This window comes from Sebastes umbrosus, chromosome 14 (genome assembly GCF_015220745.1).
Source record: "Sebastes umbrosus isolate fSebUmb1 chromosome 14, fSebUmb1.pri, whole genome shotgun sequence".
Classification (NCBI taxonomy): domain Eukaryota; kingdom Metazoa; phylum Chordata; class Actinopteri; order Perciformes; family Sebastidae; genus Sebastes; species Sebastes umbrosus.
This window is the reverse complement of record NC_051282.1, coordinates 10,512,479-10,530,545: the sequence shown is the minus strand read 5'-3', so window position 1 is coordinate 10,530,545 and position 18,067 is coordinate 10,512,479. Positions and strand designations below refer to the sequence as shown.

The 18,067-nt window shown below is 38.6% G+C and overlaps 2 protein-coding genes across 6 annotated transcripts; one reads left to right on the top strand and one right to left on the bottom strand.

The window, feature by feature from the left end:
* Positions 1-1,237: 1,237 nt before the first annotated feature.
* Positions 1,238-9,673, bottom strand: LOC119501925 (galectin-2-like). 5 transcript variants are annotated; one of them, XM_037792705.1, is made up of 6 exons: positions 9,515-9,673; positions 8,898-9,068; positions 2,950-3,043; positions 2,708-2,787; positions 1,819-1,990; positions 1,238-1,566 (listed from the first exon to the last, which is right to left on the bottom strand). In XM_037792705.1, the coding sequence occupies exons 3-6, from the start codon at positions 2,956-2,958 to the stop codon at positions 1,420-1,422; spliced, it is 408 nt and encodes a 135-aa protein (XP_037648633.1). In that variant the 5' UTR covers positions 2,959-3,043; positions 8,898-9,068; positions 9,515-9,673; the 3' UTR covers positions 1,238-1,419. The 5 variants fall into 5 exon arrangements, with proteins under 5 accessions (XP_037648633.1, XP_037648635.1, XP_037648636.1 ...); XM_037792707.1 differs by having other exon boundaries at positions 8,898-9,049; XM_037792708.1 differs by having other exon boundaries at positions 8,898-8,964.
* On the top strand, positions 6,132-17,996 carry pick1 (protein interacting with prkca 1). Its single transcript, XM_037792684.1, has 13 exons — positions 6,132-6,306; positions 7,391-7,465; positions 8,688-8,799; positions 8,929-9,057; positions 11,639-11,705; positions 11,856-11,945; positions 12,048-12,101; positions 12,245-12,307; positions 12,463-12,596; positions 14,004-14,096; positions 14,222-14,272; positions 14,406-14,550; positions 16,111-17,996. Exons 2-13 carry the CDS (start codon positions 7,425-7,427, stop codon positions 16,386-16,388), a joined length of 1,257 nt encoding a protein of 418 aa, XP_037648612.1. The 5' UTR covers positions 6,132-6,306; positions 7,391-7,424; the 3' UTR covers positions 16,389-17,996.
* Positions 17,997-18,067: the final 71 nt, after the last annotated feature.

Here is an 18,067-nt window from a genome sequence, read left to right as displayed (position 1 = left end):
TCAGCAGCAGTGATCAATACAATATTGAACAATGATTATATTGCAAACATAATTATATTCTGCTTCAGTCACATTAACACAAACACACACAGCTACACCTTTAATATCTGGGGTAACTATTTCTATAGTTAATAGATTAAAAAGTTGGGAAACCCTTGAATTTAAAGGCTGTTAATTACATAATAATGTGAAGAAATTACTAGGAAATAAAGTAAAATCAGTAAAATCAATATAATGACCAGTTGTAGAATTACCTGAAATTGCTTGTCAAGTATTGGGTAATTACAGAGTAAAATTAAAGCAGAATAAAGAGGTTTGCTCTGTAATTATATGGGAATTAACAAACTGTATTAGTAGAATTACCTGAAATTACTGTAAAGTATTAGGTAATTACAGTAACAACTTGTCATAATATTGATTTTACTTTACTGTTATTTCGTGGCAATTTCTTCAAATTACTACATAATTAAAGCAGCAGTGGGTAGAAATGGAGCAAATATTATTAAAAAAATATGTTTTAATAAAACGGTCACTATATCCTGACAGTAGTGCATGAGACAGATAATCTGGAAAAAAAACATGTGCCTTTGTGTCCTCTGGTGCTCCTAATGGTATCTACAGGATTTCACAGACTGGAGGAGAACAACCAATCAGAGCCGAGCTGGAGCCTTGCCGTCTCTGAGCAGCTGTCAATCACACGCAAACTCCAATCAAACGGTCAAACTAGGCAGCACTGATCAAATATGAATCAATATTATGTTACTGTTATAACTATTTCCAGTAAATACACAGCCTGTAAATTAAAGAGTTACCAAAAGTTGTTTTTAAAGAACTGAAACTTTACCTCTCAACACAAAAGTTACAGCAGTCATATGTGTTGAGCACACACACACTGAATGATGACAACTTCCCTCCAGGTGCCAGATGATTTTAATGAACTGTAAACACAAAATGACAGTAAAATGACAGTCTTGGATGAATATCAGCTCTCCAGTTTGCTGCTATCCTGACTGTTTTATGCTCAGAATGAGCTAACTTCCTTCTAAAAGCAGGATTACAGCCAAACGTTATTCAGTAAATTTCATAGTATGACTAAAACTGATAAGTTAATTAAGACTGCTGATCTCTCATGACTAGACTGATACTATATGTAAAGTTAATGTGACTGTATGTGGGAAATATTTTTCCAAAATGTGGGATTAAACTACAACCTTTCAAAGACAACAAAACAAGATCATGTGAATTTAAACATTTTATATTATTGTGCACAACAGGACATTTTTAAATAAAGATACGTTTCCAATTCACTGAAGATATACATCTCTTGAGATGATTAATATTTCTTACAATAACTGACCAAGTCTCGTCTTTAACCAAAGTGATAAACGTGGCATGCATATGTTACAACAGTTGTGTCTCTTAGCAGATCTTGAAGGAAGTCAGATTGAAGTCCCCTGCGATTTTGATGTAGCTGATGACATCCATGTCCTCACGGTTGGGAAACTGGACTTCTTGTCCATCAGGAAGCTCCACTTCAAACACGCCTCCAGCCAGCTTCAACACCAGCTAAAATAGAAACAATACAGTAAAACCTTTTTTTATTTTTAGTAGAAATTCTCTGAGACAGAAATCTCAAAACCTCTCCAAACAAAATCTACCTGCATGGCTAAATATCGCTATCGAGGAAATGTGTTTCTTGTGATTTGGATGAACTGACCCTTTAAGCATTTTTTTTTTTTAAATCCTAGCTAAACCTTCCACAGCTTTTTTTTTCAAAAAATACACACATTTTTACTTCCTTCAGTCAGATTCCCTCACCTTGACCTCTGTGCCCCTCTGTAGGGGGTTGTGTATTTCCCGCTTCTCATCGCCCCAACAACCGTCAGTCTTTGAGTTGCAAACGAGAACGGCTCCATCATTGTCATCATGAAAACGAGGGTTAAAGTGCAGTGCCAGGTCGTCTGCACCAGAGCCGAGGTCAATCTGGAATCTGAGTGGATCGGAGATTATACAATAAAGGTGGTCTTAATATCAAGGCGTTTGCAGAGCTTAGGAGGCCACACAAGATCAATATTACAGGCTATATTATAATTATATAAGTCCCATTTTTCCAGTTTTCCAGAATGCATCTGCATAAATATCACCATATTATTTTATTCAGTTAAAGGTCCCATATTGTAAAAAGTGAGATTTTCATGTCTTTTATATTATAAAGCAGGTTTAAGTTCTATATAAATACTGTGAGAGTATCAAAACACTCAATATACGGAGAAGTACACACAGCCCGTATTCAGAAACTGTGCATTTGAAACAAGCCGTCAGGATTTCTGTCCATTTGTGATGTCACAAATCTACAATATTTAGACCATTTCACAGTTTTAAACGTAAACATTCTAAATGTGTCCCAGTTTATTTCCTGTTGCAGTGTGTGTGAATGACATCAGCTGACAGGATGTAAACATGGACCCAAGCTGTTGCCTAGCAACGCAATTCTGTTGAAATGCACTAAAACTGAGTGTTTCAGACAGAGCATGACTACATGTATATTCAGACAGACACTATGAGAAAAATAATGTGTTTTTTGAACATTAAAGCATGTAAACATGTTCTTGTAGAAACCCAAAATACAAACATGAACCTGGAAATGAGCACAATATGTCCCCTTTAAGCTATTATAAAATAAATGTAATGCGTTTGGTTCGCTCACCTCTCAGCATCGTGCAGAATCATCCCCTTTATTTTCAGTTGATCTCCAGCTCTCAGATTCACATTCTTCAATTCAAGTTGCTGAGAAACACATTTCAGGGTTTCAAATCATTTAATCCGAAAATTTTATATCACTGTTAGCCATAATGGTATTGATATTTTTATTCATCTATTTACAGAAGCAAATCCATAATGTCTTCATATGCAGTGAAATAAAAGCAGAAACAAAGCAGTGAAACTTACCATGCTCATTCTGGGTGCTGGTGTTGGTGAACAGTCCTGGAGCTAATGGAAGATGTAGGAAGATGGTCTTTGCACACAAGCACAGTATTCTGCCCTGGAAGACAAAAAGTAAGTGGTATGACTGTGAAGTTTAACCTAATTTATAATGTCAAGCACAAAGGATTCAGTGAAAGGACTTTTAACCGCTACAATGTTGCCCATTCATCATCATGAAAACCAGGTAGCCTATTCAATGCAGATGCACTGCTCTATTTAATCAAATAAGATGAACTGTCTCGTTAATCACAGAACAGGCTGTGAGTAACAGCTGCCACAGTGTCATTGTAAAGTGTTTGAACAAACTACTCTGCCAAGAGCTATTTCAAAAGTTTTAGATTGGGATCTATTGTATACATTGAGGAGAGTCTTCAAGACATTACTGATTACATTGGAGCAAAAAACACCACCTACCAGAGTACACTGTTCCTGTTAAGCTCATCCTAGAAATTAAAGCACATTGTCATGCTTGACCTGTGTGCTTGATCATTAAAAATAAATAATAATAACAATAACATATAACAATATATAGCCCTACATGTGTCTTATTGATTCTTAGACTGTTGTTCTCTATCACAATAACACTGGATGTCTCTTTAATAATTAATAATTTATTTTATTTTTTTTAAATTATCAAGATTATTTTTAAAGGCGTCTACCAATGATCCTCTCTCCTGTCTCTTCATGATACCTGATACCTACATGTATCACTTTGGCCGACAGCACAGCGACCAAACTGTCAATTAGAAATTAATCTATTTATCCATCTACTATTATAGGCTATAATAGTTGTCTAGTTGTCACAGCTAAAATATATGTATATATATACATATATGTATGTATATATATATATATATATATATATACATATATATATATATATATATATATATACATATATATATATATATATATATATATATATATATATATATACATATATATACAAATTACAAATGTATATGCTTATTTTATATTTATATATGTTTATATTTAAGCTCTATATTTTAGTTTGCACTATTTTATGTCTTAGATTCTCATTTTGCTTTTACTTGCATGATTTAGATTTTTAATATACATATTTAATAACCATTGTTGAAGGGAACCTGAGTATCTTGAACTTGATTATCTGTATTGGTGGACATGGTTATCAACTATTAAAATCCCTGACCTATGTAACAGTAACATCGTCAAGTGACCCCAACCTTCCTCGTCCTAGTTCCTAATTCATTCAGTTTGGCCTTTTACTTTGAAAGTATTCACCGGAAGTGGTAGTTAATATCTTGCAGTATATATACGTTTATTTAAAGCCAACCTCAAGTGGTCACAGTGTGGAGCTGCGGTACCTGTTACATTAAGGGTAGACACCCCAAGTGAATAAAATAAAGAAATAAAATAAAATAAAATAAAATAAAACAAAACTAAATTAAATTAAATTAAATTAAATTAAATTAAATTAAATTAAATTAAATTAAATTAAAAATAAAATAACTAATAGATATCGCCATAAAACTTACCCAGTTCATAACTTACATTAAGGAAATTCTTTTTAGTATTACAAGTTTTCTGACAATGCATGTTTAAATATGCAAACGAGCCATTAGAATTTCAAATATATGCTAATTTGCATACATTTGCAGAACAAAAATCTGAACATTGGATAAAGTCAGATTCTAAATTATTGTTTCTTTTTGTTGACATATTAGAGTCAAAGGTTTTTACAGGGGGAATTTTGGATATCTGTTTTTATCACTCCATAAATCAGAAAATACTGTCAACAGCCATAAAAAAAACTATTTTCACCATGTTTTTGGTCTAAAATGTTATATAAATTAGGCTATGCTATATTCTATATGAACAAACGCATTCTGTAAAAACCTTCAGAATACAGATGGGAATGAAACTGGGAAGTTTTGGTGTGTGTAAGTGCTACTGAAGTGGATATTTCTGGCTCAGAGTTTGAGAAAAACCTCATTCAGAGAAACCAACCTTTAAATAAATAAAGGCCGGGTACCCAGGTGAGTAGGGTAAAAACTTTTAACAAATAGTTATCACCATGAAACTTCCCCCAGCTGATTACTTGTATTAAGAAAATTAGCTTTTGTTTTATAGTTTTTCTGACATTTTATGTTAAAATAAGCAAATGAGGCTTTATGTAATGCTAACTTTTGGTGAATTTAGGAGAAATCTACAGACATAAATAGACAAAGTAGTAAAATAAACACCTAACTGTGTATTTTGGATGTTTTCTTTCCAGTAGTCTGAGTGAAAACACTCTATTTTGAAAGTATTCACCGGAAGTGGTAGTTAATATCTTGCAGTTCCACACTTTGACCACTGGAGGGCAGTAAAACCACATCGTCATGATCATACTATGAAGGCTTTCTGGAAGGAATTTCATGGGCTTTATATTGGCTGATAACAAAGTATATATTAATATAGATACATATAAACATACACAGTATAAATATCTGTAGTATTTCAACTGAAGAATTTTTTCTTTTCTTTTTCATACAATCTATGGGTCATCCTGTACAACAACTTCCACTTCATTGTTAAACAGAGACAGGGAAAGGTGGCAGATGCAATGGGAGGAAGAGAGGAAAGGAAGGTGGTTTTACAGAGTTCAAAGGAAAGTGGGAGAAATGAGATGTAGTAGGAAGGAACAGGAGAGATGAGACAATCATATCAAGACTTAGATTTGGACACACTGGACTAAACAGCACACTACTTAAAATAGGTAAACATGACACAGGTAGATGTAATTACTGTGGACAAGAGGAAACGGTGGAGCATGTAATGTTGCATTGTGAGAGATATGAGGAAGAAAGAAGGCATTTGAGTCAAGGCCTCAAAGTTATTAAAGTACACTTTGATTTAATAGATATTCTACAAAAGAACTCACTAAATGAGTGTTATAGAACATTATTTCAGTATCTTACACAAATTAATATGATTGGAAAAATATGAGGTTGTTTGTTTTCTTTTTCTTCTATTTTTATTTTGATGTTATTTTTATTTTATGTATTTTTTGGGGATAAGGTAATTATTAGCCAGAATGATCCACACTCCAGACCAGCTGGTGGCGGTAATGCACCAAATCGTTGTTTACCGACCGCCAATAAACCTCAAAGAAGCAAAAGAAGAAGAACTTCCGCTTCGTTGCCCGGAAGTGACGAAGGAAAGTAAACATAGGAGCTTGTCAGTGGATCCAGAAATTAAGATCATTGCGACTAATCCTAGCGATTTTATAAAGATATTGTGCTTTTTATGCATGCTAAGACACATCTGAGTGAGAAACTGGTGCAAAGTATAATAAAGGTAAGTCGTTTACGGCGTTTTAACGTTCCTGAACAAGAGAAATGTGTTATTCCACCTGTTAATAGCAGCTAACGTTACAGTAGCCAACGTTACAGTAGCCAACGTTACAGTAGCCATCGTTACAGCAGCCAACGTTACAGCAGCCAACGTTACAGTAGCCATCGTTACAGCAGCCAACGTTACAGTAGCCATCGTTACAGCAGCCAGCGTTACAGCAGCCATCGTTACAGTAGCCAGCGTTACAGTAGCCAACGTTACAGTAGCCGTCGTTACAGCAGCTAACGTTACAGCAGCTAAAGTTGCAGTAGCTAACGTTACAGTAGCCATCGTTACAGCAGCCATCGTTACAGTAGCTAACGTTACAGTAGCCATCGTTACAGCAGCCAGCGTTAGCAAGCAGTTTTCTTACCGTTGGCCTCAGTCAGGACAAAATGAATATTACTGTCGTTGTTTTTAATCTCATAAAGTCGTTTTATGTAGTTCAACTGTCACTGTCATGCATTCACTCATTCATCTGTCAAAATAAGGTAGTTAACATGCACTGAAAGTTACCAGCTGTTTGTCCAGCTGCTGCAGCAGCTAGCGTCTTCTCTCTGCCTGCACAGCACTGACATCAATGGGATTAGGGAAAGGGTGTAAATGCATATGAACACCAGCTATTCTAATACCAGCTTGTTTGTGTATGTTGGAGTGGTTCTTCAACATGTTGCTGCAATGTTTTGTCTTATCTGTTTGTTCCACGTGTGCGACTGCGTGAGTCTGTAGGGTTTTCTAATGATCCCTGGGGTCTGCTACCCCAGGGATCATTAGAACAACTGTTCTCTGGGAATTTAATGAGCTGCAAAGCTTGTCAGTGTCCTGCTTTATGTTGAGCTTAATTCCATTTGATATATACATTATATTGTTTCCCACCAGAATGAGCTCACTTTATATCACGTTGTATTGCATTGGTAGCCCCATACTGACAGAGCTGCTCAAACTGTCAGAAAAAGCTGGCTTGATATTTCTGTCCTCACTTTATCAAATTTCAGCTACAGTCACACAATATTTAGGGTAATGGGTTTTTTGTTGTAATCCCTCACAGGTTTTGTCAGGGACGGGAGTGAAACTGTCCTTCTATGTTCACTGACATGGACTATGAATTGGAGGAGGACAAACTGTGAGTCACAATTAGGTTTTCCCTTTTTATGATCAGTTATGTGCTTCAGTGTGTTTAACAGTATTTTTAAATCTTCAGTTTATACATGGGACCACATACACTGACAAATCGAACCATGTTGGGACTGAGATATTACTGAACCCGTATAACAGTAGCTGACAGTGTGAGCTTATAAATGCTGATATGACCTTTGCCCTCATTCCTCTCCTCATTGAACTATCCATCCATCCATTCATCCATTTTCTTCCACTTATCCGGGGCCGGGTCGTGGGGGCAGCAGGCTTAGCAGGGAATTCCAGACGTCCTTGTCCCCAGCAACATTTTCCAGCTCTTCCCGGGGGACCCCGAGGAATTCCCAGGCCAGACGAGATATATAATCTCTCCAGCGTGTTCTGGGTCTACCCCGGGGCCTCTTACCAGGTGGCCATGCCCGGAAAACATCCAAAGGGAGGCGTCCAGGTTGCATCCTGATCAGATGCCCGAATCACCTAAGCTGGCCCCTTTCGACGCGAAGGAGCAGCTGCTCTACTCCGAACTCCCTCCGGATGTCTGAGCTCCTCACCCTATCTCTAAGGCTGAGCCCAGCCACCCGATGAAGAAAGCTCATTACAGCCGCTTGTATCCGCAATCTTATTCTTTCGGTCACAACCCAAAGCTCATGACCACAGGTGAGGGTTGGAACATAGATGGACTGGTAAATCGAGAGCTTTGCCTTCCGGCTTAGCTCCCTCTTCACCATAATGGTCCGGTACAGCGCCCACATAACTGCTGACGCTGCACCGAACCGCCTGTCCATCTCCCGCTCCATTTCACCCTCACTCGTGAACAAGACCCTAAAATACTTCCCTTGTATTTGACTTTGTGCTGAGTATATGGACACAGCTCTCACTTTGGTTATACATGACCGGATAGCCCCGGCACCCCATATTCCCGCAGTACCCCCCACAGGACTCCCCTCCAAGTCCACAAAACACATGTAGACTTGATGTGCAAACTCCCATGACCCCTCCAACTACCCTGCGAGGGTAAAGAGCTGGTCCACTGTTCCACGGCCAGGACGGAATCCGCATTGTTCCTCTTGGATCCGAGGTTCCACTTATTGAACTGACTGTTCATAAACTTGAAGAGCTTTATGCTATAATGCTGTACTTACGAAGATTTTGCAAAAACAGTGTCAACTAAATACTACAAATCTCAACGTATCATGTTTTCTCCTCTACAGGGGGATACCAACAGTACCTGGTACCGTGTGTCTGAAGAAAGACGCTAATAATCTTATAGGGATCAGCATTGGTGGTGGGGCACAGTACTGTCCTTGTCTCTACATTGTCCAGGTAGGTGCAAAACACATGATTGTAATCGTGTTTATGAATCTATCACAGGACATTTCTGTCAAGTATAAAATGTAAGAAGACATCTGTGTCATTGGTACCTTTTTTAATGTGGCTTCTGCTCGTTCACAGGTCTTTGATAACACCCCAGCAGCTCTGGATGGCACACTGGCAGCAGGTGATGAAATTACAGGCGTTAATGGAAAACCAGTGAAGGGAAAGACCAAAGTGGAGGTGGCCAAGATGATTCAAGCTGTACAGGTACACAAATACTGGGAATGGAATCACAGTCCAGAGTCATTTACAGTCCTGAACAACACCAGGGTATACTCAGATGGCTTATTACTAACCTCTTCTACAATTCTGTGGATGCACAGTATATAGTTGGACCAATTCCATTCAGTTTTCTCTGTTAGCGATTAAAGCAGTTGATGACTAAGACAGAAAAATAAAACCCAACCACCGGCTAAATGCAGATAACTTTGTTTTGTGACTGGTGGGTTTGTTTTTGCCTCATCGTTCACTCAGGCGGGAAATCAGTCTTTCTTTGAATGTTCTTTTATATTCAGAAAACCCCCCAGTATGTCCTCCTCGCTTGACAATTAATAGTTACACCGACTAAACTCCACACCACAAATGATGAGTGTCTTTTAATGCATTCAAAAAAGAAATTAAGCACATGAATAGAAACATGCAAAAGGAATAAAACATTACTCACATTTCTGTGTCCCGCCGGGGCTGCAGATTAATCAGTGAATAGTCCAACAGTTATTACTAATTATGGGTGCAAACCCACCATCGGACTGTGGAGAAGAGGGACTTTACTGGCTTGCTCAGCTGTACTAAAGAAGTCTGGACAATAGCCCATAGCATAACGTCACCAGTGCAGAGTGGCTGTGTTGTTTTTGGCATCCATTGTTCGCACCCAGAAAATTCCATGACTTCCTGTGTGATGGATTAAAGGCGGGGTGCAATGTGGGATTTAAAGGATTAGATGGGGTTGCTGTTACCCATTCAGCGCAAATGAATGTGCACGTGAGTTTCGCGCTCGGCACCATGAAGCTGGAAAAGTTTTAAATTTTACCACATGTAATAGGATAACACATTGTATTTCAAGAATTTATAGATTTTTATCAAATAAAATTAATGGAAGATAGGATTTGTTTTCTAGAGATGATCTACTTTTTTTGTGATCAACTATTTATTTAAAGTTTTTATAGGGGAAGCACCATTACAGTTACAGATGTGACATAAGGCAGAGTAAAATACCACCGTTTCTATTGTGTAATATTCTGAATAAGTAAACAAGCAAGCAAAGTGCATGAAAACATAGCAGGAAAAGACAGTTAAACGTTTTTGGCATCACAGTTGCATGAGCACGAGTATATACACAACGCGGCTGTAAAGGCGGACGAGTCGGCATGATAACGTTTAGTAGTCTCATTATGACACTTTTTAGCAACAGCCTTTTTTAAGACACATAAAGGCTTCAAAATTCATGAGTGGGATATTTATTGATGTCTTTTATATTGTAGAACAAAACGTGAACCTCTTTTACCTGAGCTGTGTGTTAAAACACTGCCTTTAAAAACTTCATAAAATGCTGTGGTGGTCTTTTTTCAGAATTGTTTCTAAAAGACGAGGCCTTAACGCTACTAAAAAAAACACTCCGGGTGTATTTTGTCCAAACAATGTTTGTTTGGCAATGATTTCAATATTTGAGTTACAAAATAAATGCACGAGAAATTGTATTTTTACTTTATAGTATTTTTGAACATTTTTATATTTAATGTTCATACTTGACTTTGGATTATTTTTGTTATCTTATTACCATTGTTATTGATCATATTTGTTATTGTCTACGTTTTACTTGATCACATTTCATTATTATAATAAAACTACTCCATTTGGTGTCAAAATTATACAATTTAGTTGTTTTTTTATGGATTTTATACTGTGCACAACGGTAGAATCTGATGATGCACAGGGTAAATGTCATGACCAAAGGCTCCATTGTGTGCACATAGCCTCCTGTAGTGGATATCAGGAGTATTTTAGAGCCAGATTCCCTTTCAAGAGGTAGAAAACCCATTTGGCACACTTTGGGTATCCAAGTGTCCAAATGGAGAGTCCGCCTGGTCCTATCCTCACTAAAACCTTTGTAGAATCGATGTGCTTTATGTTATTTATATCTGCTTTGGCACAGTTGTAGTCAAGGAGTTGCTGAATGAATTCAGTGGCATCTCTGTGCACGGCATTATTGCTATAATGGTGTTATCCACTGTCTAATCTAGAAAACATTTTAGGCTAGGATAAAAATGAACATTTTTCCTTTGGTTCATCACAAATTACTCAGGCATAGTAACAGTTACAATGGTACTTACACTGGCGACTAACTCTCTGAGGTCTTACCGATCCATAGAGACCAAAGTCATGCATGTAGACCTGCTAGTTGTGGAGCTATTCTTGAATTATTTTGGGTATATCTGTCTAGGCGAACCACACCTTCCAGCACCCTAGTGGGCTTAAGAGGTTAAGCTTGTGTTAACCACAAACCTCGTTTTAGGCATCTAACTAAAAACCCATTGACTTCCAGACGGAGGAACTGGAAGTGTTAAAATGCGAACTCATTTCCAGGTTTTAGGACTCATTCCTCATTCCACTCTATGGGGCGCCATAACACACGAGTCTCCAGATTCAACCAGGTAGCAAGTGGGCGCAGAGCAAAACACCACGAGTACCATTCAGAATTGGACAGTTTGCGATGGTCTACTTTTAAATGTATACAGTTTATTTGCTGTTGTTGATTCAACTGCGTATCTCTTGATTTATGTTTTGACAGGGAGAGGCAGTAATCCACTACAACAAACTGCAGGCCGACCCCAAACAGGGGAAGTCTCTGGATATAGGTAACACCTCCACTTCACACACACACACACACACACACTCACTATTAGTCTTGATTCATTGTTTGTTTGTATTACAGGGATTTTGTCCAGTGCTGTATGTATGTATGTGTGTGTGTGCATTAAACACATACAGTATGTTGTGTGTTTCAGTGCTGAAAAAAGTCAAACATCGCCTGGTAGAGAATATGAGCTCCGGCACAGCAGATGCTCTTGGACTCAGTAGAGCTATTCTATGCAACGGTGAGATTATTATTATTATTATTATTATTATTATGAGCATTCTGATTTTATTAGTGAATTTATAGAAAGCTCAACTCGCATGGATTTATTTTACTTTGACAGACGGATTGGTCAAAAGACTGGAGGAGCTGGAGAAAACAGCAGAGCTCTACAAAGGTAAAGAATAATCAAAATATAAAACTGTCCCTCTGTAACCTAAAGTGTTGCAGTTTAGAGTGATAAATAAGGTAACATTACTGTAAAGATTCACCTGTTGCTGTTTGTTCAAACCATTGTCTCTTTATTCTGTTTGCTTGTAGGGCTGATGGAGCACACCAAGAGGTTGCTCAGAGCTTTCTTTGAGCTTTCTCAAACTCACAGAGGTGAGTTATTGTGATCAAAATCAGAAATTTGCTTTTTTTACCTTTTTGAAATTGACTAGCAAAGAAGAAAAACACAAGACAGATCATCTTAATAGATGTCAATTTATCTCAGCTTTAGTTTCTAATGTATCTGATTTGAAAATCTTCCCCTCCAGCTTTCGGGGATGTTTTTTCCGTCATCGGGGTGCGAGAGCCCCAGGCTGCAGCCAGCGAGGCTTTTGTGAAGTTTGCCGATGCTCACCGCAACATTGAGAAATACGGTATTCAGCTGCTAAAGACCATCAAGCCTGTGAGTACAGATTCAAGTTTGGCTTTGAAGCATTGAGAACACTCAGACCTCTTAAAGGACCAATATGTCATGTATGTACTGTAATAAATCATAAAAGGACCATAACGTGGTATCAAAGATGAAGGAAACATACTTAATTGAAATACTGGCTTCTCTGACAACAATGCTACAGCCAGTATGTTCTCCTTTGAAATTTCCACTCCGGTCCGGAATGTCTTTTTTTGTTTTGGCCGGTGTGATCCCGTCCACTGCCCATTTCAACACCCCGCTGCCACATATGAAACTAATTGACACGGAAGCAAGCAAATGAACTGGATCAACAGAGATAACGTTAACATTAGATTCTACCCGACCTGAAAAGCCTCGGCACATCTCTCCGTGGTCCGTGCGCAGCTGGGTTATCAAGGCAGCGAGTATTTGAGACACACAGCCGGTGAAGTGATTCCAACTACTGCTGGCCGGAGGCTAACGCGGTCGTGTCTAGAAGTGCGAAAACTGCGAAAACGTGTGCTGTCGTCCGTCACAGCGGAGGAGCGGACGGGCGACGGCTCCAATGTTTTGAATTTGGACTACAGCTGTCGGTGCTACATATTGTTCCTTTTAAAGAGAAAACATGAAAGTTTGTAAAGCCGGGCTCAGACTACAGGAGATTTGGGCCAATTTATCTCTGATTCACCCAACAACCGGAGGGGAAATCCGGTCCAGGACCTTGAACGATACCGATGTTCAGCCCAGATTATCGGGTAATTTGAGGGGTTTACAGATCCAGTCTTAAACCTCCCAAACTGTTCACAGTCTCATCGAGGCCGCCCCGATAATTTCAAACATGTTAGGAGTTAAAATCTGGATGAATGTGTCAGTACTTTCTGAGCGGGACCACATTATCCAATGAGAGAGCAGCTGACGGTGTTGCCAAGCAACGGTAAACATTCTAGCACTTGAGGCTGACGTTAGTTAGCATACTGCTGTGAACAGATTTTAAAACTGACAGTTAAAATCCCACCTCCAGTTCTCGCTGAAGACTAGACCGCGTCTCCCCAACCATTTTCTCATTTAGCCTTCTGCTTTTGTTTTTTTCTCACTGCAAAGCATTACTACAGCCAACTGTAGCACCACGTCAGTCACCGTTTTGTTTACACCTGCTTCCCGATATCACGTGAGATCACGTGAGGTGATGCGTGGCTCCCTCTGGCACGATAAACTTAATAATATCCTGTAGTGTGTGATGCGCCATTCTTTTCAAAATCTTGCAGTGTGTGCATGTTTGAGATTAGAGAGAAGAACATCTGTGAAGATTGTTGCTCTGTCTATTGTGCATCTGTCATGTGTGGATCTGGTGACATGACTGCACGGTCTGTCTGACGTCATACCAAACCTCATCATATCATATCTTATCTTGTCGTGCAGATGCTCCACGATCTGAACACGTACCTTCACAAGGCCATACCAGACACGAAGCTCACCATCCGCAAGTACCTGGATGTGAAGTTTGAATATCTGGTAAGGCAGCAGCACTCTGTGCCTTTGGCTTTAGTGCGATGTACAGCACAGTGCCATCGCTTGTAAATCTGACTGATACTAAACAAGTCAACGGAGAAACAGCATGAATTCCTTGTGTCTTTCAGTCGTACTGCCTGAAGGTGAAGGAAATGGATGATGAAGAATACAGCAGTATTGTGAGTTCCCATTTTCACGATATAAACGAGATTTACAGGTTGCCAACGGAAAACATGCTGCTTTTTACTTCTCTCGGAGGATTCTTGTACTCATATTATCTGAAGCAGTGATTTAATGTGCTTCGCCTTACAGGCCATGGGGGAGCCGCTGTATCGTGTCAGCACTGGTAACTACGAGTACCGTTTGGTGCTGCGGTGTCGGCAGGAGGCTCGCGCCCGCTTCGCCAAAATGAGGAAGGACGTTCTGGAGAAGATAGAGCTGCTGGATCAGAAACATGGTCTGTTGTTGTTTTTTATAGCTATTTTTTTTCCATTACTCACTCTATCAGGTGTTAACTGGCACCGGTGAAGCACCGTCATTACATCTGTCTGATCAGTTTCTCTCTATCCACCACAAATGGGACTGTTAATTGTTATTAATCATAGGACATTATTTTAAAAGCTCACAGCTGATGTTATTTTTTATTTAGTAGTTAAATACATGCTATAGAAATGCTAACATGTAGACTAATATGCCTCAGTTATATAACATGTTATAGTTACATGCTATTTTTTTTTTTATCAGGTTTATAATTCTATTTTTAATATTTCTGTTCTCATTCATTTAAGGGCCATTATAACTGATAATAATAATAATAATAATGATAAAAAATAGTGTAATGCCGTGAAAATCTCATACCGTTACAACCCTACCACCTGGCCATGCCAGGATGTATGAGGTCAAAGGTCAGAGCACAAAAACATTTTTTTGCTCACATTGCTGTCTGATATTTAAAACAAGATTTAAGAGGTGAAGGTGTAAGACAGTATATATACCACACAAGACAAAGAGAGAGGTTAACAAGTTGCATATTTATTCAGTGTCCACAGTTTTAATTAGAAATGTTTCAAAACTTTTCATGTAAAGCATATTTTAACAGTGTTAGATTTTCACTATATACCAGTGATTATAGAGATAATATCATACTAACCTCATTTTGGCTAAGATAATGTTGGACGCTTTAGTTGTGATTAGAATTAAATTAAAATGCAGGGTCGGTGATCTTGAGAAACTAGCAAGAGTACACTAGATTTTTAAAAATGATCCAACCTAAAAAGCCAGCCCAGTGTTGCCAACTCTTTTCCAATTAAAGGAGCAGCACTAGCTCCAAACGTCGCTAAATCTAGAGAGAAAGTCGCCAAGTCAGCAACACTGACAGCCCGTCCCTTCAGGCCTCCCTCCAAAGCCACTTTCCCTAAATTATCATTGTGAACGTAAACAACGAACATGGCCACTGTTGGGACTCACAGCTGTCAAGCTACTGTAACAGCTTGTGGAAGACTCGTATGAGTGCACGGGCAGAGAGCGTGCAGGTAGACGGGTAGCCCGTCCATTCATTACATTCAGGCGGAATTAAATGATTGGACCGGCTTATTACAGATTTTTTTGTATTTGTCAGAGCATTTGATTTATTGATTGCTGTCGGGATGTAATAAGAATTTCAACTAATATAACACAAAATGTATTTGAACAGCACAACCAGCCCTTCCTTTAAATCATTATCAGGATTTAGTCTGCAAAAATGCACAATGCAGAGAAATGTAAATATATGGAGCAGAAAAAAGTAATACAATAATAAGCTCTGCCTGAGGAGAGCTATAGAAGCCATTTCAGGTTAAGTCAATTCAGCAATTTGATCTCATATAATCTGTCCCTCAGTACCAGATCAGAAAACCACACAGTGTCCTGTTGCCCTCGTTAATTTCTTTATGTTTTTCAATGTGCGACTTTAATTAGCCATCACTGAGTTTATTAACATATATACCCCACTCATCTCCCTTCTCTTCTTCACCTACAGTCCAGGACATCGTGTTCCAGCTGCAGCGCTTCGTCTCAGGCATGTCCCATTACTATGACGAGTGCTACGCCGTCCTGAAGGAGGCGGATGTCTTCCCCATCGAAGTGGACCTCTCCCGCACCATGATCAACTACGGCAGCCAGTCCTTCTCCTACACTGGAGATGAGGAGGAGGAGGAGGAGGAGGAGGAAGAGGGGGGACGAGGAGGAGAGGAAGGAGGGAGCAGCGCGGGGAGACAAGCAGAGAACGGCGCCGAGAAACTGATCGATGATGAATGAGAGTGAGTGTGTTATTTGTGTGTGTGTGTGAGTGTGTTTGTGTGTGTTTTTCTTGTGGAAATGAAGTCCACCCTTCTATCATAACTGTTCCTTCACTGCATTTAATGTCAATGCACTCACCAAGCAGCGATCTTTGCAGTGGAGTATAGCAGTTGAAATGGATAACACTGTCGTCACAAAGGTGTATACTACTGAAAATTGCTGCTATAATGCTGTATGTTTTTTTCTTTTGGTGGCGTTTTCTTCCTGGGACACTCTCACATCTACAGCTTTGTGATTATTTTACCATAGCAACTTTTGACTCAACTTTCTGCTTTTTGATGTGTCCTCCACACATAAGGTCATTGTTGTTTAATGACCGTGAGAGAGAGACACAACTAACAGAAGGCAACTTTATTTTAATCTGAATGCTACAGAGGGGTTTTAATGTGACGGAGTAGGATTTATATGCTTATGAGGTGTGCCTTCTTAGCTCTTAATGAAGCGTAATGGGTCCAGGCTGCGTGTTAATGTGCATATTGTGGATTGTTGAAGTTACACTTTGATTTTAAAATTTTTATTTTGTTACTTTCTTTGCCACAAACTTGTCGAATTTTGGACAGGGATTTATTTAACTACCTAAAATGATATTTTGCGGTAAATGTTAAGTGTCTCCTCAGCTTAACAAACAAATGGCAAATGACACTACTGGATAAATATACAAAATATGAAGGTGTTGTGGAAGATGATGACTGAATGCAGAGTTTGTTACATCCAGCTGTTACATTCCTTTATCTTCTGTTGTTTTTTTTTTGTTCTTCTGAGCACATTTTTAGGTGTTTCACAACTAGGGAGAGCTTGCATTTGCCACAGCGTTCAGCTCTGAAAAGCTTCACAACCAAAATCTTTTTTTAAGGTCATTCCATCTGTTTCACCTACTCATACTGCATGCTTCAATTTAAAATGTATTTTTCTTTCTCTTGTAACACACCCGCGTTGCTCACTTCCCCTCAACAGTATGGTTTTTTTTTCCGTTCCAGCAGTGCCCTGGTAGTGTTTAGGAGGAGAAAGGTAATGGACACACACAGCCTCACGTAGCTTTACCACTGTGTGGAAATCATGGATGATTAAAAAAATACAAACACTACATGTAAATAAGTACTGTATGTACAAAGGGAAAGGGTGTAAAAACTGTTGTTACCACTTTATTTATTCTTTTCGTCAAAGTATATTTAAAAAATTTTAATGAGATAAAAGAATCATTATATATTATAGTGAATATAACTTTCCACTTCTGTGGCTCTTTGTTGTCTTCAGGGGATTTTCATGATTTACTATTGGGAACACTTGGGGGCAGCATCACATCAGATAACACTGTAATGCAATCTGCAGCAAATACAATGTGTTGATATGTTTTGTTTGTGTATTGTTTTCTTTTTCTGAATAACTGGAATGTAATGAATCAGGAGGTCCAACTGTATGTTAATTTGTCTTGCACAGATCGGTTCATAGACACCTACAGCATATTACCTGAAATTATTATTTTGACTTACACTTAATTTACTATATGAATCATAAAATGGCCTAACGGTTGTTTTGTACCATGAATAAATAAAATAATAATAATGATGAGTATAGTGTCTGGCCTATTTTAAAGGGACATAAAAGAGTGCTCCAGGGAAGACACATTTTTGTAGGCC